The sequence below is a fragment of the Staurois parvus genome, unplaced genomic scaffold (assembly GCF_062004578.1).
Source record: "Staurois parvus isolate SC_StPar_1 unplaced genomic scaffold, SC_StPar_1.0 ptg000941l, whole genome shotgun sequence".
Lineage (NCBI taxonomy): Eukaryota > Metazoa > Chordata > Amphibia > Anura > Ranidae > Staurois > Staurois parvus.
In genome coordinates this window covers 1,528,606-1,552,237 of record NW_028318737.1, presented here as the reverse complement: position 1 = coordinate 1,552,237, position 23,632 = coordinate 1,528,606, and the positions used below count along the sequence as shown (strand labels likewise).

The following is a 23,632-nucleotide window of genomic DNA, read 5'->3' as shown; positions in this document are numbered from 1 at the left end:
ATGTGGGCGGAGTCCTGGTTTGGGGGAACCAATCAGCTCCTGTCTAGTAATCCTCTTTGTCTTTGTATTTTAGTCCATGGCCGGGAGATGAGGAAAACCTCTGAGGATTGTCTCACTTTGTCTCCAGACTGGAAAATAGAAGATGAGGACATCACACAGTATAGTCCAGGAGAAAACCCGGCTCCCTCCAATGTCCATCCGGCACCACCCAGTGTAGATGGACCATCGGATTCCTCGTATCCTGAGGAACCTCAGACTGTGCGGGACCGGGCCGGCCTTCCAACAGGGAAGAGCTTCTCCTGTACTGAGTGCGGGAAGGGTTTCCATTTCAAATCCAAACTTAACGTGCATAAAAGATCTCACACAGGAGAGAAGCCGTATTCTTGTCCTGAATGCAAAAAAAGTTTTTCACAAAGGTCCAATCTTTACAGACATCAGAGTTCGCATACGGGGCAAAAGCCGTATTCCTGTCTTGAGTGTGGAAAATGTTTTTCAGACAATTCCAGTCTTTACACACATCGGAAATTGCACAAGGGGGAGAGGAAATATTCTTGTCCTGAGTGCGGGAAATGTTTTTTACGGAAGTCCAATCTTTACAAACATCGGCGGTCTCACACGGGGGAGAAGCCACATTCCTGTCCTGAGTGCGGGAAATGTTTTTCAGACAAGTTCAGTCTTTGCAAACATCAAAGGTCTCACACGGGGGAGAAGCCATATTCCTGTCCCCAGTGCGGGAAATGTTTTTCACAGAAGTCTACTCTTTACACACATCAGAGATCTCACACGGGGGAGAAGCCTTATTCCTGTGCTGAGTGCGGGAAATGTTTTTCAGTAAAGTCTAATCTTTATACACATCAGAGATCTCACACAAGGGAGCAGCCATATACCTGTCCTGAGTGCGAGAAATGTTTTTCAGACAAGTTCAGTCTTTACAAACATCAAAGGTGTCACACGGGACAGAAGCCGTATTCCTGTCCTGAGTGCGGGAAATGTTTTTCAGATAAGTCCAATCTTTACAGACATCAGAGATCTCACACGGGTGAGAAGCCACTTTCCTGTCCTGAGTGAGGGAAATGTTCCTCACTGAAGTCCTGTCTTCTTGTACATCAGGGGTCCCACACAACCCTGGAGGTGTATTAGTGCCTTGAGTGTGGGAAATGTCTTCTAGATGAATGTCGCTTGACATCCCAGCTCTCATGTGGGGAAGAAGCACACCCTGATATACACCTCAGATATACTCCATGGTTGATCTTCATCATGGAAGAAACAGTCCATAAGGAGATCAGAGGTCACCAAAGACATGGATGAAGTGTGGGACCGGGTTGGCCATTTATGTCAGAAGAAGAATAAAAATGGAGTCCTGCCCTGTCATTGGCTGAGTACATTTTGTGGTGTTAAGTTTTGTAACTATTTACAGGCCTTTTAATTTTTACTTGTTATTATTATTACTGCGAGTTTATATAGCGCCAAAGGGTTTGCTCAGCGCTGTACAATAGGGGGGACAATACATGGCACAGTACAACAAAAACAGACAGCGTACGAGGGGTAAGAGGGCCCTACTCTTACGAGCTTACAATCTAGGAGGGAGGGGGTAAAGGTACAGTAGGAAGTGGCTGAGGGGAATGAAGTGGTAGGAGGAATGAGGGAGGATGGCCGTTAGGTGAGGGTGGGGTAGGCTTCCCTGAAGAGATGGGTTTTGAGGGAGCGCCTGAATGTGAATAGAGAAGGCGACAGTCTGATGGATTGGGGCAGTGAGTTCCAGAGGATGGGGGAGGACCTGGAGAAGTCCTGCAGTCGTGCATGGGAGGAGGAGACCAGGGAGCAGGATAGAAGGAGGTCCTGTGAGGAGCGAAGGGTACGGGTAGGGTGGTACCTGGTGATCAGGTTGGTGAGGTAGTCAGGGGCAGTGTTGTGAACGGCTTTGTAGGTCAGGGTTAGGAGTTTAAATTTGATGCGTTGGGCAATCGGGAGCCAGTGGAGGGAGAGGCAGAGGGGGGTGGCAGAGGTGGAGCGGGTGGTAAGGTGGATGAGTCTGGCAGCTGAGTTCAGGATGGTCTGGAGCGGGGAGAGCCTGCACTTGGGTAGGCCAGTGAGGAGGGAGTTGCAGTAGTCAAGGCGTGAGATGATGAGGGAGTGTACTAGAAGTTTGGTGGTGTCTGGGGTGAGGAAGGAGCGGATCTTGGCAATGTTGCGAAGATGAAGCCTGCATGTGTTTGTGAGTGATTTGACATGCGGTTGTTGAATGAATATGACACACCTTTGCCTAGGCATGATGAATATTGGCCGTATTTTATTTCATATAGTGATTTCCTATAGTCATTAGCTCCATCTAGTGGCAATAATGAGGCACTGCTGTACTATTGCCAATTCATGAACACTAGATGGTGCTACCCTCTTGCATTGTTAGGTGCCTCCTCAGGCCACAGGAGCACTACATAGTGGAAGTGGTGCTCTGAAAGGCCCGGCAGACTTTTGGCATCTACTGTGGTAGTCGAAGTTCTTTGTCCTCCACCTTGTCTGGACGTTGGGCTGCAAGCGTATATATGCAGTGTAGGCGAGGATGACAGAAGTGAGGTGGTGCTTGTGCCTGTTTCCATGTCAGGCAGCACATCCATACATGCAGAGTATTCATGGAGAGTCTCCAAATGCTGTAAGCAGCTGGCAGTGTTCTCCCCCACAGGCCCACACACCCCAGATGTACATGGTTGCAGCCTGGATGACTCCTACAGGTAGACACAATGACTGGTCACAAGGTTCTTGGGGGCAGCACCAGCACACACCTTCATGATTGGGAGTGGCTATGGGCACTGGTAGGCTGGGTGAGTGATCAACTGGGGTAACCAGGGCACAGTGCCTTCTCAGCGGACCAGGATCGCTGGATTGTTGGTCATATTATATGGGTCAGCAGGGCCTACTAGAGGGCAGAAAGGTCGGGTCAAGGTCTCCTTTTTGGGACTCTGACTCTAATCACCTATCAGGTATTTCTGCAACCTCTAGGGATATCTTGCCTCCGATTCCTGTGTGATTATGGAAGAATCTATATTTGCTTGGTTAAGGGATAGCATAGCTTTTGGGATTGGTGCCGGTTGGACCTTTTAGGTCACAAACACGTGTTCCCTTTCACCTCTCTTCCTGTTATGGAAGGGACCTGATGGAGGAAGCAAGAGCCAGATGACATTTATACTGGAAGTGGGTCAGGGAAAGACTTCTCCTCCATGGACTCTGCAATGCCCCAGGGAGAGCGAGTTCACTCAGAGAGGGTGTATGCTTCCAGTAGAGCCGGCAATCTCTGATCTCAACCAAAAGTTACTCTATTCAGAAGTTATCAGGAAGAGGGGCCACTCTGGGGCTGTCAGAGGGTAGGGAAAGCTCACATTTCCAACAATCTGCTGCTCCTTCTACTTCAACAAAAAGGTTTCATTTGCTGCTTTCAAGTTTCATGCTTTCCTTTGCAGTCCCCATTTCCATTAGGAGTCCTGAGAATTCACTCCAGCTAAACAAGAGACTTCAGTTGAAGAGGCACCTCCACTCCACTCACCTGAGCATGGTGGGGCCCGACTATGAGTTGGAATTCTGAGCCTTTCTGCTCCTCACCTTTTCCCTTCATTCTGCATAACAGATTTGTTCCTTCACAAACTCGTGATCTTCATTTGTTTCAGGGAGTGATTTCACAGAGGACAAGAGGTTCCTACTTTAGGCTCAAACCTTCTATGGTTTCAATACCAAACGGTGATGGTCATCTCATTATTATTATTATACAGTATTTATAAAGCGCCAATAGTTCGCTCAGCGCTGTACATTACAAAGGGGGACAGAACATGTGACAGAACAATACCAATACAATGCAAAACATGAGGGGATCGAGGGCCCTGCTCTTTGGAGCTTACAATCTAGGAGGGAGGGGATGGTGGTACAGGAGGAGATAGCTGTGGGGGATGGAGTGGTAGGAAGAGTGGAGGAGGTCGGCAAGTTAGCAGGGGGTGGGGTAGGCTTCCCTGAAGAGATGAGTTTTCAGGGTGCGCCTAAAGGAGAGGAGATTCAGATTCTCATTCTGGATCTGAAGTCATTGTGACAGCTCTCTTCATGAGTGGAAGTTCTAGATGGAATTTGTGTATCTAGTGATACGCTCTCTCCAGCTGGGAGTCTTCCGGGCATCGGTGGACATAAAGGGGGCCAACTTCCTGTTTCTTTCCTTTTCCAGAGATCCCTGACATTTATGATGGAGGAATGTTATCTCCTGTTTGTGTCCTTACCGTTTGACCTGTCCACAATTCCTGATTCCCAGAGGTTCACTAGGGTCTTGGCTCTGATTCTGGGTCTTTTAATGGACTCTGGGTATTCCTATTGTAGGGTACATGGATGACTTACTTCTCTACTCTTTTATTGGAACATACTGGGAGGGGATTTACTTTATACTGGCGTACACATAATCTGGTGCAGCTGTCCATAGTGACCAATCAGCTTCTAATTTTAGCTTGTTCAATAAAGCTTTGACAGTAAAACCTAGAAGCTGATTGGTTACTATGCACAGCTGCACCAGTTTTAGTAAATTCTCCTCAATGAGTCTCCCCTGATGCCCACTCAGAGATTGGTTGGGTTCTCCATTTTGGGTGCGCTACTCCAGGCTCACTTTGTTACTCCTGATTGGAATTTTGGGACCTGTCCCTGAAGTCTGCCCAGGTGAGAGTGGTTCTTCCTCCCGGGTAGGCTCAGGTGACTTTGTTCAGGTCACTGGTAAGGTTTCCTTCATTGGATTTTACCCGAGGGTCTTGGGAAGTAGGTTACCTTTTCCCCAATGCTATTCCAGACCTTTACTATGAAATGTCCTGATGGCGTGGAATGGGAGGTCACAATCATTAGATTCTGGACTGTTGGTTGTCTTTGAGATTGCTTTCTCCCTTTTTATTACCACAAGACTTGGTTGTTGTAGGTGGGGTTGCTGCTTCCAATGCTCTGATAGTGGGGGTGCTTAGTCTTGTTTTCCTGCATTGGTTGACATGACTGAAGGTCCCTGTGAGGGCCCACTTAGATAACACCATGGCTGGGCATATGTAATTCATTAGAGAGGCCCCAGATGTCCGGTTCTTTGTGTTCCTGCTCTAGTAGCCATGCACCCTCCAGAAATAGAAGTTTTCAGGGTGGACTTTCCTCAGCTGCCAGCATTTGTCTCTGGAGGAGTCAGTTCTTCGTTCAGAGGTGATTGGCAACCCGTTGATTATGATTTACCTGTTGACCAGAGGTAGGTGATGGGTAGATTGCATCCCTTCATTGCTGGCCTTCTGGACCTGCACAGGAGTAGGGGTTGCATTTACTGGAACCAATCCCTTCTCCTCACGCTGCAGATGAAAGCCAGCTTCTCCCTCAAGCTGGCAGTCAGCTGCTACCTGAGGAAAGGGGATTGGTTCCAGTAAATGCAGCCCCCAATGTTCCTCCTGTCCCCTTCCTTCTTCTGCCTGGCCACTCTGTGTGCTCTCCATCAGTGCTGTTGACTTCTCATCCTCTCATTCCCCACCGGCTGCTGTGGATGATCTTCCAGATGATGATTGGGAGCGCTGATCACTCGCTGTGTTCATTCATAACTGAGACATAGTAAACTGTATTTGCTATGCTTCAGTTTGTGAATGAACAATCATTCCACAACAGAGTTGTTAAAATAAAACCACAAAAATAAAATGGTAAAAACTAATAAAAAAAAAATAAAGTTGTAAAAAATATAATTTAAAATTAAAAACTACTGACACCATCCGCTGCCTACTGACACCATCCTCTGCTCTACTGCCATCATCCTCTGCCATACTGCCACCATCCACTGCTCTACTGCCATCATCCTCTGCCATACTGCCACCATCCTCTGCTCTACTGCCACCATCCACTGCTCTACTGCCATCAACCTCTGGCATACTGCCACCATCCACTGCTCTGACTGACACCATTCACTGCCCTACTGACACGTTCACTGCTCTACTGCCATCATCCTCTGCCATACTGCCACCATTCACTGCTCTGACTGACACCATTCACTGCTCTACTGACACGTTCACTGCTGTACTGACACGTTCACTGCTCTACTGCCATCATCCTCTGCCATACTGCCACCATTCACTGCTCTGACTGACACCATTCACTGCTCTACTAACACATTCACTGCTCTACTGACAGACACTGTGCACTTTTAAGGTAGGCAAAGTTTATATTTTTACAATGACTTTTTAATTATATTTTTCTAAGTTTTCCTTTCTATTTAGTTAGGCCTTGCTAGTTAAATTCCTAAAAAAGAGCAGTGAACCGTGATATCTACCTGAACTACATAAGAGTCACGCACTACAAGGGGACTTCCTGTGTGTTGTTCCGGTGTCCAATCACCTGTAGGTGGTGCAGGATAGTAGGGATGTAATAAGATGCTGTGTGTCCCGTCATGTACCCCAACAAATGGCTTTTACAGGTCAACCAAAAATCCTATTTGTCTAAGAAGCCCCGAGAAACCTTTGGAGGACCCCTAGCTGAGGAAGGCTGGACTAGGCAGTCAGATATCCCCCCCTTGGTGGGAGTGGAGGTGACCCCTTTACATAGTAGCCAACATTCCATATAAATTTCTAGGGACACCTTCTTTTTCTCTGTGTCCAGCAAACCATCATGGGTGGAGAATGCACTTTAATTAGGGGCGGGGCATTCGTTTGAAAAGCTTGTGACTCTAGAAGAAGCATATTGATGATCTATTGTACAATCAGATGTGATAACTACACACAGGAAGATTGACCACAATACAGACAGACACCGAGGTCTCGTTCATCACTGGCAGCATTTATGGATTTGGTTATCTGGACAGCTTTTAGGGCTTATTTACATGTTCAGCAGACCTTACCATCCCTCTGAAGAGTGATCCGTGGTGGATCAATTTTCATAGAGCTGTTGACAGGCAGCCAGGAGGCAATATATAGCCACGTGTATTCACACAGCCTGGAGCACTGCACAAAGAGGGGTGAGAAGAGGGACAGAGGATGAAGAGGGGTGAGGAGGGAGAAGAGGGGCTGAGGAGGAGGAATAGGGGGTGAGGAGGGAGAAGAGGGGGTGAGGAGGAGGAATAGGGGGTGAGGAGGGAGAAGAGGGGGTGAGGAGGAGGAATAGGGGGTGAGGAGGGAGAAGAGGGGGTGAGGAGGAGGGATTAGGGGGTGAGGAGGGACAGAGGATGAAAAGAGGGGAGGTGGGAGAAGAGGAACAGAGGATGAAGAGATGTGAGGAGGGAGAAGAGGGACAGAGGATGAAGAGGGGGTGAGGAGGGAGAAGAGGGGGTGAGGAGGAGGAATAGGGGGTGAGGAGGAGGGATAGGGGGTGAGGAGGGAGAAAAGGGGGTGAGGAGGGAGAAGAGGGGTGAGGAGAGAGAAGAGGGTGCAAGGAGGGAGAATATGGAGCGAGGAGGGAGAAGAGGGGGCAAGGAGGGAGAAGAGGGACAGAGGATGAAGAGGGGTGAGGAGAGAGAGGAGGGAGAAGAGGAGGTGAGGAGGAGGAAAAGGAGGTGAGGAGGGAGAAGAGGGGGTGAGGATGAGGGATAGGGGGTGAGGAGGGAGAAGAGGGGGTGAGGAGGGAGAAGAGGGACAGAGGATGAAGAGGGGTGAGGAGAGAGAGGAGGGAGAAGAGGAGGTGAGGAGGAGGAAAAGGAGGTGAGAGAGAAGAGAGGGTGAGGAGGAGGTGACTGGAGCAGCAAGGAGGGGGTAAGGAGGGTGTAGAAGGGGGAAGTGAATAAGGGACAAAAAGCTGGAAAGGAGAAGAGGGGGATGGGAAGGTGATAGGTGGATGGGGAGATGAGGAGGGGATGAAGGAGGGAAACGATGGTGAAGTGGGGGACTGGGAGCTGAAAAGGGTGATGGGGTGGGGAGGTGATAACGAGGAAGAGTGAGTGAGATCAAAATGGGGCTGAAGAGGGGGAAGGGAGAAGGACAGAGGATAAAGGTGGGGACAGTTCAGTGATGAGGGGAAGGAAGGATGAATGGGGTGAGGAGGGGGACACGGGTTGTAAGTGGGGGGGTGATGGATTTGGTAAAATGCCTATTTTGTTTCCTATTGAATATATATATATACGCTATTTCTATAAGTTTTATAAATATTTACTTTTATACTTTAATACATATGTTGTGTGAATATTTTCTGCCTGCTGGGCTTTGTGGTACTTTAAGAAATCCTTGCTTAAGAAATGTCTGCTCACACACACAGACCCCCTCCCACCATGTGATTTGGGAAACAAAGGAATGTTTTTCTTTCTATAAGATAAGATGGAAGAAGATCACACCTATACCATGACGGAGATTGTTTTCGTGTGGAAATGACCAATCAAAGACTAATATTTTGCTTATGCTGTTGTCACATGACTCTCGCATCATTCTGCATATATAAGTTCACTTTCTCATTATAATAAACTAGAAGTGTTCATAGACTGAACTTGTGTGTCAGCATGAGTCCCTTCCAATGTGCGCACATTTCAAAGCTAGCATCATAAATTAGGACAGGAACAGATAAGCAGTGGACGATTTCAGTCCGTGACTAAAACAATTGGTGCCAAGAAACCCGGGAACTGAGTAATGAACCTGCAGCCAGCTGACATGAAAAGGGCATTAGCTGTCAGTCAAACTGGACAGGCCGGAGATTGATCGCCTCTGGAGCATGGTAAGATATATTTTGCTATCTTACCATTGCTTATCCTGTCTTTGTTGTTGATTCATACCTGTGCCTAGTACGGCTGCTAAAGGTCACTAAAGGCAGGTAACCTTGCTTGCCCTGAGTTTATTTAAATATACCTGCATGTGCTTATCTGTTACCTGGGTCTCTGTTATGTGTTTTTATGTATCAGTCTTGAGGTGGAAGAGGAGTGGACCTACTGAGGGTTTTGACACATAATTTCTCTTGGGTGTGTGGTAACCTTGTGTGTTGACCACAAGAGAGGAGGTGTCGGGTTACACGTCACTGTAGTGTGACAGCGGGGTGCCGTAACTGTGTTTGTGTGGGTTACGAAGATTTACTCAGTGATCTGTACTCATAGCCCACCAAGATAGACTGATATGTTATGTCCTAAATGTGTGTCTGTGAGTTAATGTTTGCCGTTCATAACAGAAGGTTGGGGTTTGTTAAGGGTTAAGGAAAGTCTGGACAGCAGCCTGTGAAGTGTCTTAGATTTTTGTTAGGAAGGACCAGAGACAGGAGGAGATGGGTCAGACGCTGATAAGACCCCTAGAAAGGAATGTTAGCACGTGACCTGGTTGCACAGAGGGAGGGGGAGCAGTATGTTAAGGGATTAGTTAAGTTAGTGAAAGTATGTGGAATCACAGATAAGGGGGGTCGTTTACAGCCAAAAGAATGGCGAAGAAAAAAAAAAAAAGGAGAAGAAAGATGTCTTAGTTGACAAAGAATTTTGCTGAAGGCAGCAAGAAGCTTGGTATAATGTAGCCAAAGTTATCCACAAAGAGTAGTGGACAGAACAGGTATTGCTACAGAGAAAAAAAAAAAAAACTGTTTATGTGTACCATTAATGTGTTAAATATTGAAAAGGATTACTGGCATGTCATATTGTGAAGAGGTGTGAAGGAAGTGAAGCAGTTAAAAAGTTATCTAAAGTAGCGAAAGTTTGTAAGCTTAAGGTCAGGACTGGCATAAATCATTGTAGGAACAGAGAGGAATGTTATGTGATAAAGGTTTGCTGAACGTGACAGAAGCTTGGTAAAAAAACTGTAAAAGCGTTGCATAAAGGATAGTTAGAAGAAATTCAAGAAAAAGGCGATTGTATAATGTATGTGTATCACAAAATTGTAATTGGAAGTGTGCTAAAACCACCGCCCTATGTTGGAATGTGGGGTGGAGGAGGGGAGGGACAGCCCTGCCCTTCATCTAACGCCCACTTTATGCCCACCACCCCAGCCCTGCCCTTCATCTAACGCCTACTTTATGCCCACCACCCCAGCCCTGCCCAGTACACTTCCTGATGGCAGCCATCTTGCTGCTCCTGCTTTGTCCCTTCCTGCCCAGCCCAGTACACTTCCTGATGGCAGCCATCCTGCTGCTCCTGCTTTGTCCCTTCCTGCCCAGCCCAGTACACTTCCTGGAGGCGGCCATATTGGTACACCAAATTAGACAAATGGAAGGCCAATGCCTCGAGTGAGCCGCCTCTACCCAGTGTGTCCGGTCTTACAAGTCAATGGTACATTCTACGTAGCACCGGATGTGCTGAGCAGAATCCCAAGTTGTCTATGGTCCACAGGACCCGAAGATATTGGACGTTTAAAAGGTACCCCCAATTATGGTGGAACTGAAGCCTGGAGCTCCCCTACCCAGAAAACCACAGTACCCACTGAAACCAGCGCAACCCAAGGCCATTTCAAAGCAGATCAAGTCCCTTGTGGCAAATGGTGCACTCATACCTTGTACCTCTCCATGTAATACATTTTTGTTCCCGATAAAAAAAAAGAAGACACCCAAAGGAGAACCAGAGAAGTACAGGATGGTACAGGACCTCCGAGCAGTGAATGAAGCCACTGTCTTAGAGACACCTATCTTTCCAAATCCCCACACTTTACTCACAGGGGTATCTCCAACAGCAAAGTATTTCACCGTGTATCTTCCCTGCAGATATTTCTTCGTTTTTTATCCATGAGGGGCAGCAATACACCTGGGCAGTTATGCCACAAGGGGGCGCAAAATTCCCTGAGCCAGTTTGCCAAAGCCATGACCACCATACTGGGCACGTGGCAAAAGGAACATTTGGCAGTGGTCCTTCTTCAATATGTGGATGACTTTTCCTCTGTGCTGATGACCTGCCCACGGCTGAAGAAGCCTCAGAGAGTTTACTATGTTACTTGGCACACCAAGGCTGTAAGGCCTCTAAACCGAAGTTGCAATGGTGCTCTACAACAGTCGTATTCTTGGGCCACCGCCTCTCACATGGAACAAGGCATCTTACGGAGGAAAGAGTTAAGGCCATCCAGAACTTGACACTCCCTTTAGGCCAGAAGCCACTCCATGCCTTTCTTGGCCTCATATCCTACTGCAGGTCATGGATTCCTGATGTTTCTTGGTTTATGCAACCACTCTACGATGCTCTCAAGTCTGAGCCCTTCCATCTGTCCGAAGAGGCCGACTCCAACTTTTTTTTTGGCTCTGAAACGCTTATTTTCTTCAGCCCCAGCCCTGGTTCTACCAGACTACGAGAAACCTTTCAAACTGTTCATGTCTGAACGCCAAGGCCATGGCACAGGAGTATTGGCCCAGTCCCATGGAGACTGCCTACAATCCATAGGCTACTAATGCCGTTTAGACCCAGTGGCTAGAGGAGCACCGTCGTGTCTGCGTGCAGACCTCTGATATCGTACTGGGACATGAACTTGTTCTTCTGGCGCCGCATGACATTGCTGCCATTTTAAACCAAGTCCAACCTAAACATTTGTCCACAACGAGGCATCTTAGACTACAGTGTTCCCTCCAACTTCCTGATAACGTCATTGTCAGGAATGGACTCAGCACTGGTGGTGGGACTCGCCTGCCGTGTGGGCTGCAGTACCAGAGCTGACCAGCGGGTGCTCTCAGCAGCCAGAAGCTCACACGTGCAATCAGCAAACCTGGGGCTGATTGCAGAAAGGTGTATTTAAGCCATGACCAGGCCTGTGCTCTGGGCCTTGGTGTATGTTTTCCCATGAGCCTCTGTACCTGGTATCCTGTGTTCCTGCTTCGTTGCTGACCCGGCTTGATTCTGACCTCTGCTGACTGTCTCCTGTTGAACCCCTGGCTTGCCTGACCATCCTTCTGCCTGATCCCCTGTACCACGCTGTCCGTGAGTTACTGAACCCGGCTTGTGACCTTGACCATTCTCTGCCTGCTCCTTTTGGTACCTTGCTGCCCGCACGTTGCTGACTTGGCCTGTCTGACCACGCTAACTACTCTGCCATCCATCCATCCTGCACGGATCCAGCCGTACCTGCACATACCTCTGGCGGACCCCTCTACCACTAGCAGGTGTACTCAGGGGCCGCGACCTGGTTCCTGTCTGCTCCAAGTCCATCCCCACCATCAGGGGCCCTGGTGAATAAGCAGACTGGGACTTAGACTTGACGCCCTGGGGAATCCTGTCCTGGGGACCACTAGAGGTACCACCAAACGGTCATTACAGAACCCTACGGCTGGCCTGACCGTTCCACCTCTCCAGCCCTGACTACGCCTGTGTTCCTGCTTCGTTGGAAGGTTGGTTTGTTCACTGTGCGTTTATATATATATATATATATATATATATATATATATATATATATATATATATTTGGGTGGCTAATAATAAACTGTATTATACTGTACCTGAGACCTGCGTTTCCCTGTGTCAGTCCACACCTTTCTGGTCATTCCTAGATTCCTGACAGTCATTCTCCTATGTTGCCAAACCCTGAATCCGGCCACTCTCCTCCCAATTGCTGAGGGGGGTAATGAAGGTAAAGCAGAAAGTGGAGAGGATGATAGAGCCACTGAGCCTCATAATTGTCTTGAAGTGATGAAAATGGAAACCTTCCATCTCCCCACAGTGAGTGAAACACCTCTGCAGGATCCAGACTTCACTTTCTTTGTTGATGGTTCCAGATATGCAGACGATGGAGGCAAATATTATACAGGATTTGCGGTCACTACTGCAGACACAGTCCTACAGGCAAGAGCCCTATCGCCAGCAATATCTGCACAGGGAGCTGAACTTCAAGCACTCACAACAGCATGCCAGATGATGGAAGGAAAAAGGGCCAATATCTACACAGACTCCAGATATGCCTTTGGGGTGGCCCATGACTTTGGACCCATATGGAAGGCAAGAGGATTTATGACTGCGGCAGGTACGTCCATAAGACATGGAGCAGCCATTGGACGACTGCTGGAAGCACTCCTTCTACCCATTCAAGTGGCTATTCTGAAGGTAAAAGCTCATGGGAAATTAAACTCTTCAGAAGCCAAAGGCAATAATCTGGCAGATTTGGCGGCAAAACAAGCGGCCATGGGACCACCAGAAATGGAAGGAGAGGTGACCGGAGAGTGGGAACCAATATTCACCTTACAGACCTTACCTGTGGACAGAAACTACCTCAAGGAACTCCAAGAAGCAGCAAGTCCAGAAGAAAAAGAAAGCTGGAGACAGAGAGGAGCTATTCTCAAAGACGGTCTGTTTGAGTGCAACAAGAGACTTTGTTTACCCAAGAATATGTTTCCAGCTGTAGTCCAGTGGGCACACGGAGCAGCCCATCTGTCAAAGAGCCTCATGAACTCTCTCATCAACAAGTACTATATAGCGCCTGGAATTACCACATTGACGAACAATTTTTGCAGAACATGTGCCATCTGTGCAAAATGCAATCCGGGACGCACAGAGAAGACGCCACAGAAGTACTTGGCCAAACCCCTATACCCTTTTCATAGGATACAAATTGATCATATCCAGATGCCAAAGAGTGGGTGGTTGAGTACACCCTAGTGGTGTTGGACATGTTTTCCAGTTGGCCAGAGGCCTTTGCTGTAACTAACATGACTGCTAAAACAACTGCGAAGAAACTCCTCACTGAGGTTGTATGCAGATATGGGCTTCCAGAGGTGATAGAGAGTGACCAGGGCCCCGCTTTCACAGCTTCAGTAACCAAAGAAATATGGGCGGCATTAGGAGTCACTCTGGCGTTCCATACCCCCTATCACCCCCAAAGTAGTGGGAAAGTAGAAAGAATGCTAAAAGTAGCCCAAGAGACTGGCATGAGTTGGCCAGACAGTCTGTTTATTGCCCTATTTAGTGTCAGATACACACCAAGAGAGAACACTCCCTATCCCCTTATGAGATTTTGTTTAGCTCAGCCCCCAGACTTGGCTGTTATTTTCCACAACAGTTGCAATTACAGTCTGATGTGTTAACTGATTATGTGACTGTATTATCACGTGAATAACCCGTATCCATGTCCAAGTGTTTTCTCCATTCCAGATTCTGAGTCAGATACAGGAACTCACAGCCTAATACCCGGAGATTGGGTATTAGTAAAGACATTTATGAGGAAACATTCCCTTGAGCCAAGATATGATGGTCCATTCCAAGTTCTGCTGACCACAGCCCCTTCTGACAAGGTGGCCGGGAAGAACACTTGGATACACGCCTCCCACTGCAAGAAAGTCCCGAACCCTGAGGGAAAGGCGTCATCTACACCATACAACTATGTTGTATATCCTTTTTCTAATGAGTCTGACAGAGGCTCAACAGGTGGATATCACCGAAATAGGTGACACCACTATATTTTGGTACAACTCATCCAACACTCATGTAGCTATTTACACCTTTGATTTCTGTAGTATAGATCCCATGTGGTGCTATGACCATAATCTATATGATCTTGACACAACGAGCATGTTTCAATAGTAGTGACCAGGTATACATATGTGTCATGGATGATTACTGGGGACCAAAAGATTAGAACCAGATTGGAAGAGATTTGGACTGGTGAGTGTGCCCTTGCAAAGGTCATTATGCCTCTCCACATCCTAGCAGAAAATACCCCTGACCCAATGTCTGGCCGTAGGAGGAAGCGAAAAGCTCCTTCTGGCAGTTTTGACCCACATGTGTATGTACAGTTGCAAGAAAAAGTATGTGAACCCCTTGGGATTATGTGGAGTTTTGCATGAATTTGGCATAAAATGTGCTCTGAACGTCATTTAAGTCACAACAATAGAAGAACACAGTCTGCTGAACATAATACTACACAAACATTAGATGTTGCCATGATTTAATTGCACATGACATGTAAACATTCACAGTGCAGGGAGGAAAAAGTATGTGAGGCCCTAGCTTAATGACTTCTCCCAGAGCTAATTGGAGCCAGGAGTGAGCCAACCTTGACTCCAATCAGTGTGATGATATTGGATGTGTTCCTGACACCTGTTTTGGGTTGACTGGTTTCAAGAAGCACTGTCTGATGTGAACCATGCCTCGCAGAAAAGAGCTCTCAGAAGACCTACGATCAAGAATTGTTGACATGCATGAAGCTGGAAAGGGTTACAAAAGTATCTCCAAAAGCCCTGATGTCCATGTGTCCACGGTAAGACAGACTGTCTACAAATGGAGAAAGTTTAGCACTGTTACTACTCTCCCTAGGCGTGGCCGTCCTGTAAAAATGACTGCAAGAGCACAGCGCAGAATGCTGCATGAGGTAAAGAAGAATCCCAGAGTGTCAGCTAAAGACCTACAGAAATCTCTGGCACATGCTAACATTTTTGTTGACACATCTACAATAAGGAAAACATTAAACAAGAATGGAGTACATGGGAGGACACCACGGAGGAAGCCATTGCTGTCCAAAAAGAAGATTGCAGCACGTTTGAAGTTTGCAAAAGAGCACCTGGATGTTCCACAGCACTACTGGCAAAATATACTGTGGACAGATGAAACCAAGATTGAGTTGTTTGGGAAGAACACACAACACTATGTGTGGAGAAAAAAAGGCCCAGCACACCAACATCAAAACCTCATCCCCACTGTGAAACATGGCGGAGGGAGCATCATGGTTTGGGGCTGCTTTGCTGCCTCAGGGCCTGGACGGATTGTTGTCATTGATGGGAAAATGAATTCCAGAGTTTATCAAGACATTTTGCAGGAAAACGTACGACCATCTGTCCGCCAACTGAAGCTCCGCAGAGGATGGGTGATGCAACAGGACAATGACCCAAAGCATACAAGTAATTCAACAAAACAATGGCTGCAACAGCACAGAATACGCCTTCTGGAGTGGCCCAGTCAGAGTCCTGACCTCAACCCCATTGAAATGCTGTGGCATGACCTTAAGAGAGCGATTCACACCAGACATCCCAAGAATATTGCTACACTGAAACAGTTTTGTGAAGAGGAGTGGTCCAAAATGACTCCAGATCGTTGTGCAGGTCTGATCTGCAACTACAGGAAACGTTTGGTTGGGGTTATTGCTGCCAAAGGAGGGTCAACCAGTTATTAAGTCCAAAGGTTCACATACTTTTTCCTCCTTGCACTATGAATGTTTACATGTTATGTGCAATTAAACCATGGCAACATCTAATGTTTGTGTAGTATTATGTTCAGCAGACTGTGTTCTTCTATTGTTGTGACTTAGATGACGTTCAGAACACATTTTATGCCCAATTCATGCAAAACTCCACGTAATCCCAAGGGGTTCACATACTTTTTCTTGCAACTGTAGATGCCACTGGAGTCCCAAGGGGGGTGCCTAATAAATTTAAAGCCAGAGATCAAGTAAAAGAAGGCTTTGAATCCCTGATTCCCATGATAGCTGTTAATAAAAATGTAGATTAGATAAATTACATATACTACAACCAACAGAGGTTTGTGAATTACACCAGGGATGCCCTTCAAGGAATCGTTGACCAGTTAGCCCCTACATCCTACATGACATTCCAGAATAGGATGGCTCTGGACATGATTTTAGCAGAAAAAGGAGGTATCTGTAAAATGATAGAAGGAACCGGAACCTGTTGTACATATATTCCTGACAATACTGGCCCGAATGGTAAGGTTACTCTGTCTATAAAGAAATTGGAAGATCTGTCAGTTGAGTTGAAGAAGAACTCAGGTATCACAGACCCTTGGGATCAATATTTCAGTTGGATGAGTGGGTGGCAAAAGATACTTGTCCAAATAGGGGTAACTGTATTAATAATTCTGATTCTCCTGGTCCTGGTTGTATGCTGTGTTATACCATGTGTGAGGAAATTGATGAGCAAAGCTGTAGACAACAGAACACCTATCTTCCTGAACCAGGAGCAAAAGGATCCCCACATGATAGATGAAGAAAAACCTTACACCCCATTACGGTCCCTCCCCACCAACAGTAATCTCACAATTTTGTAGGGATAGCATCTGACTTCCTTATGTACAAAGTCTGTGGCAAGGGAGGTGATGAAATAGTCTTCCCCTGTCTAACGTGCAGCATAAAAGAGTTCCAAGGTACATAAGGACAGATGAGCGAGGTCTTATAGGGACAGAGGAAAATAGTCATTTTAAGGGGGGACTGTGATGGATTTGGTAAAATGCCTATTTCGTTTCCTATTGAATATATATATATACACTATTTCTATAAGTTTTATAAATATTTACTTTTATACTTTAATACATATGTTGTGTGAATATTTTCTGCCTGCTGGGCTTTGTGGTGCTATAACCCCTTCACGCCTAAGGGTAAAACAAATCGAAATGCCTAAGCACAATTCTGCAATGTTGACGTGTTAGTAAAACCGTACATATCGTCACAACTACTTTGTACATCCAGGTGGATTATACCTTGTTTTTTTTCAGGACAAATTGGGCTTTCATTTGTTGGTAAATGGTCATGGATAGCTCCTAATTTTTTTTTATTATTAAAGGAAAACTGGGCCAAAATAGTAAAAAAAAAATCATTTTTTTAAATTTAACTGTGTGTTTCTTGTTACGACCATAACCTACCACCAAAGAACAACCCAAAATACATTCTCCAGTTCTTGATGATCGCAGCGATACCATATATGTGTGTGTTATTTGTTGTTTGTACCCGGAGTACAGTCCAGAAACAACAGTGCGCATTTTGTTTTTGTCTTTTTCTTTATATAAAACACACTGTCATTGACATTAACACTAACTGACACTGATACCAATTTTTTTTAAATCCTGACCTTTGACCCTGACCTTGACCCTGACCTTTGCCCCTGACCTTGACCCTGACCTTTGACCCTGACCTTGACCCAAACACTAACCCTGGTACTGAACTAGATCAAACCTTGATCTAGGTATTTTTCTTTATTTTTTCTTTTATTTTTTAATATTTATTTATCTTTTTTTTTTTTTTTACAAACTTTTTTTTATCTCTCTATGTCAGGAGTTCGAGAGATACAATGTATCTCTCTTCTCCATTCATAGAGAGAGAGAAAACAAGGGGGCCGGGCTGCACAGTGATTGATCACTGTGATAGCCAATCAGAGGCTATCACAGCGATCACGTGACCCGGAATCGGGAGTCCCGGGTCCCGATCGTTAGAACGGGACCCGGGGCTCTCAGTGACACCGTGGTCTTGGTGCTGGGAGCGCGCCGAGAGGCACGCTCCCAGCACAAAGACAGGTACGCAAATATGCGGCCCCACGGAAAAAAGCGTAGGTCCGTGAGGCCGCATATTTGTGTTACGTCGGCGTCAAGGGGTTAAGAAATCCTTGCTTAAGAAATGTCTGCTCACACACACAGACCCCCTCCCACCGTGTGATTTGGGAAACAAAGGAATGTTTTTCTTCTCTATAAGATAAGATGGAAGAAGATCACACCTATACCATGACGGAGATTGTTTTCGTGTGGAAATGACCAATCAAAGACTAATATTTTGCTTATGCTGTTGTCACATGACTCTCGCATCATTCTGCATATATAAGTTCACTTTCTCATTATAATAAACTAGAAGTGTTCATAGACTGAACTTGTGTGTCAGCGTGAGTCCCTTCCAATGTGCGCACATTTCAAAGCTAGCGTCATAAATTAGGACAGGAACAGATAACCACTGGACGATTTCAGTCCGAGACTAAAGCAGGGTCACCTCCACTCCCACCAAGGGGGACAGAAATATATGACTGCTCGGGGGACACATTTTGGCTCCTCTGATTTTGCAGATGAGGAACAATCACTGATAGTATCATTAGGATCTGTACATTATCTGCATTGTTACCATTGATGTCATTTTTATTATATATTCAGAGTGGAAACCTGAGAGATCCTAAAGTTGAGGTTAAAGAGGAGGAGGATGAGGATGGGGGGATGGAGGAGTCAGAGCTTCTAGAAGAACACAAAGATCTGTACCAGGACACCATGGTGGAGTCATCCAGCTACAGGAACCCACCAGAGAGATGTCCCCGTCCTCTGTATTCCCAGGATTCCACACAGGAAGGTCACACCATCCCTCACCATCCTCAGGTAGATGATGACAATTATTGGTAGTTGTGATTTATACACAGCATGTTTGTTACAATGAATGTTTTATTATATCTTTCAGAGTGGAATCCTCGAGGATGATAATATTGATGTTAAAGAAGAGTATAAAGAGGAGGATGAGGAGTATGGAGTGATGGAGGAGTTTTCAGAAGGACACAAGGATATGATGGAGCCACCTAATACCAGGAACCCACCAGAGAGATGTCCCCGTCCTCTGTATTCCCCGGATTCCACACAGGAAGGTCACACCATCCCTCACTATTACAAGGTTGGTGGGATGGAGCATCTAGAACATGAACTTGTGGAGACAATGTGTGGATTTTGTGTGATGTCACAATCATAAATCTTACATTTTACAGATGATATTTTCTCTCATTTCCTTGATTTAGAGTGGAGATCGATATAGAATTTGAGGGTAAAGCAGAAGAAGAAGAGGCGTATGTGAGGGATGATCAGCAGTCTATGGAGGAGGATGGAATAACGGGGACATTTATAGAGGAGGACACTCCTACAGAGATCAGCACAGGTGGGTCATGAACACTAAATCCATTCCTCCACCCATACTGCTCACTGATTGGTCCAGAGTAGGGCGGGGACTGGGTGATATCAGCCTGTAATCCCCTGGTCACTTTCCTGAGCTGTGTTCCCCGTCCTGTATTCCTGGATTTCTCTCGGATAATCTTCCTTCTCTGTGCTGCAGACACAATTTATGTATCTAGACTGGATTTATGGAGGTTCTGGGGTTCAGCTGGCAGCAAAATGTGGATTTTCACCATAGATATTACTAGACCTAGGTGCCTGGGGTATGAGTCTTGTATCTTTTTCCCCATATCCGGGTCTAGTATGATTTCTGAAAGAACAATTACTTGCTCTGTGTTCTGCTGGCTGTGCCGGGTGGAGGGATATGTCTGTATAGTCTCAGACCCAAGTCACTGAGTGCAGTCTCAGGAGATGGGAGGCAGCGGTGTGGGATCTCTGCAACTTGTTTACAGTAAACATTTAATCTTCCACTGATTGCTGAATACTTATATTATGAGTCCTGACCCTTACACTGTATAATTTATATTGTACATTACATACTCCTGACCCCTGCACTATATACTCTATGTTGTACATTACATACTCCTGACCCCTGCACTATATACTCTATGTTGTACATTACATACTCCTGACCCCTGCACTATATACTCTATGTTGTACATTACATACTCCTGACCCCTGCACTATATACTCCATGTTGTACATTACATACTCCTGACCCCTGCACTATATACTCATACTGTATATATACTTATATATATCATTCTGATACTATATAGTCCTATCTGCTGTATGTTATACATTATCTTGTACTTTACATAGTCCTGACTTCTGCTCTCCCCCTCCCCCCACTGCTATATATAAACATAATATGTACTCTCATTGGTATACCCATTTTCTACCTGCTGGACATTTTGTATCCAGTGTTTTGATTGGATCACAGACTTTTACATGGTGATAATAATGTGATAACATCCTCCAACTTTGGACCCGTAAACAGAAAGTGATAATGAGGGAGGAGTCAATACCCCAATGATGGTGGTCTTCAGGATCAGTCCAGTCTTCATCTTGGTTGTTCTCCCCCCATCCTCACTCTCTGACCTCTGGTGGGGCTCAGCCCCGCTGTTCTTCATGACTAAATCATGGAATAAATAAGGAAGTGCAGTACTTCTTGTGTTGGGAAGATGGCGATGAATGATAGAGGGGGTGGGGACCCTCGTCCTATAATCCCCTCATCACTGTCCCTCCTATAAAAGACAGTTCTGGTTGTTTCCTCACTCTCTTACTAAGGTCCATGAATAAAGAAATGACCTGGTAGGAGATCAGAGGAGCCATTTCCTAGTTCCCTTGAGGATGGAATTGTAAGCTCCTCAGAGATCAAGCTGCCTGATGTGGGCGGAGTCCTGGTTTGGGGAACCAATCAGCTCCTGTCTAGTAATCCTTTTTGTCTTTCTATTTTAGTCCATGGCCGGGAGATGAGGAAAACCTCCGAGGATTGTCTCACTTTGTCTCCAGACTGGAAAGTAGAAGATGAGGACATCACACAGTATAGTCCAGGAGAAAACCCGGCTCCCTCCAATGTCCATCCGGCACCACCCAGTGTAGATGGGCCATCAGATTCCTCGTATCCTGAGGAACCTCAGACTGTGTGGGACTGGGCCGGCCTTCCAACAGGGAAGAGCTTCTCCTGTACTGAGTGTGGGAAGTGGTTCTATTATAAATACCATCTTAATGTGCATAAAAGGTCTCACACGGGGGAGAAGCCGTATCCCTGTCCTGAGTGCGGGAAGTGTTTCCGTTACAAATCTGGTCTTAATATTCATAAAAGATCTCACACTGGTGGGAAGCCTTTTTCCTGTCCTGAGTGCGGGAAATGTTTCAGCTTGAAATATTGCCTTATTGTCCATATAAGATCTCACACAGGAGAGAAGCCATATTCCTGTCTTGAGTGTGGGAAATGTTTCTGTTCTAAGTATGGTCTTAATGTCCACATACGATCTCACACAGGAGAAAAGCCATATTCCTGTTCTGAGTGTGAAAAATGTTTTATACTTAAATCAGATCTTGTCACACATCAAAGGCTTCACACGGGGGAAAAACCATACTCATGTTCTGAATGCGGGAAATGTTTTTCAAACAAGTCCTTTTATCACAGACATCAGAGGTTTCACACTGGTGAAAAGCCATATTCCTGTCCTGAGTGCAGGAAAAGTTTTTCACAAAAGTCTGATCTTTACAGACATCAGAGATCTCACACTGGGGAGAAGCCACTTTCTTGTCCTGAGTGTGGGAAATGTTTTTCAGAGAAGTCAAGTCTTTACAAGCATCAGAGATCTCACACGGGGGAGAAGCCATTTTCTTGTTCTGAGTGCGGGAAATGTTTTTCATGTAAGTCCAGTCTTTACAGACATCAGAGATCTCACACGGGAGAGAAACCACTTTCCTGTCCTGAGTGCGGGAAATGTTTTTCACGTAAGTCCAGTCTTTACATGCATCAACGATCTCACACGGGCGAGAAGCCATATTCCTGTTCTGAGTGCGGGAAATGTTTTTCATGTAAGTCCAGTTTTTACAGACATCAGAGATTGCACACTGGGAAGAAGCCACTTTCCTCTCCTGAGTGAGGGAAATGTTCCTCACTGAAGTCCTGTCTTCCTGTACATCAGGGGTCCCACACAACCCTGGAGGTGTATTAGTGCCTTGAGTGCGGGAAATGTCTTCTAGATGAATGTTGCTGGACATCCCAGCTCTCATGTGGGGAAGAAGCACACCCTGATATACACCTCAGATATACTCCATGGCTGATCTTCATCATGGAAGATACAGTTCATAGGGGAGATCAGAGGTCCCCAAAGACATGGATGAAGTGTGGGACTGGGTTGGCCATTGATAGCAGAAGAATAAAAATGGAGTCATCACCTTTCATTTTCTGAGTACATTTTGTGGTGGGAGATTTCACAAACACTTGGAGGTCTGTGTAAAAGAAAACAATTTGAATGTGTGTGACCCAGCTGGGATGAATATTGGGTGTATTTTATCTCAAGCTGATTTCCTTGGCTCCATCTAGTGGCCATAATGCAGTATTGAGATATTTTTACTCATTGAGTTATTTTCAGGACACATACCCCATTTTGGTCTCTAGATGGAGCTGATGATCATAGGAAATCACTGTGTTACATTCAATTACGGCCAGAGTTTGTCATGGCTGGATGAATTATTGTCACATTTTCTATAAGGGGACCCCTTAGTTTCTCCCTTCAGGCACGGTCTCATAATAATACCTGACAGCCAACAAAGTGCTGAACGTAACAACAACATCTGTATATTCAACCAAGATATACAGGAAGAGGTGACAAAGGAGGTTCAGATCCATCCACACCACAAACCAATGCAGTCACCAGTCATTCCAAGGGAGATCAGGTGACCTGCATTGGAGGTGGTGAAGGTGGAGATGGCAAACCGTATTCCGGGTGGTCCCATGTGTCTCATACTTTATGGAACAGGTCCAGCTGGTCACCTAGGGTTGGTGTAAGGTGCTCCATGCCTGGAACCAATGTTATAGTATCAGGTAGCTGAGTGTGAGGGGGGAGGGTAGAGAGCCAACACTTAGAGATAACTCATCTGGCACCAATAAAATATGGTGGGCTAATTCCTTAGACTGCTTAGAGATTCCTGAAAATGGTAAACCCAATAGAGAATGAATGGGTTCATTAGGAAGAGGCACATCAAGAACTCTCTCATGCATGGATTTTAGGTCTGGAGGGTAGGACATTGCCATAGTATATGGAATAACGAGCCCTCGCCTTGATGGCACCTCCCCCATGTGTCAGATGGAGTAAGGTTCCAGGCATGGAGAACGTCAGGTGTTCTATACCAAACCTCATCACTTTGTAGGTAGTTAGCTTGATTTAACAAAGAGTAATCATCTGTTATATAAACACCCAAATATCTGAGAGTCCGAGTACACCAATGGTATGGATAAGTGGACTAGAGAAGGGAAGGGGAGGCCTTACTGGGGATATGGAAGGGAAGTGCTTCCATCTTGGACGTATTTATTTTGTAACCCAACAGTTTGGTAAAGGCAGATAATTAGTGATGGAGCACCGGAAGGGAAATATGAGGTTC

The 23,632-nt window shown here is 45.9% G+C and overlaps 1 protein-coding gene across 1 annotated transcript in view; it reads left to right on the top strand.

Annotated features, from left to right (window-relative positions):
- LOC149441875 (uncharacterized) overlaps window positions 1-22,432 on the top strand; it is a 36,238-nt gene extending 13,806 nt beyond the window's left edge. Inside the window, exons 2-3 of the mRNA XM_089656814.1 lie at window positions 586-1,039; window positions 21,431-22,432. Coding sequence (XP_089512940.1) covers window positions 586-1,039; window positions 21,431-22,131 — 1,155 coding nt within the window. The 3' untranslated portion in view covers window positions 22,132-22,432. The remainder of the gene's footprint in view (window positions 1-585; window positions 1,040-21,430) is intronic.
- The last annotated feature ends 1,200 nt before the right edge of the window (window positions 22,433-23,632 follow it).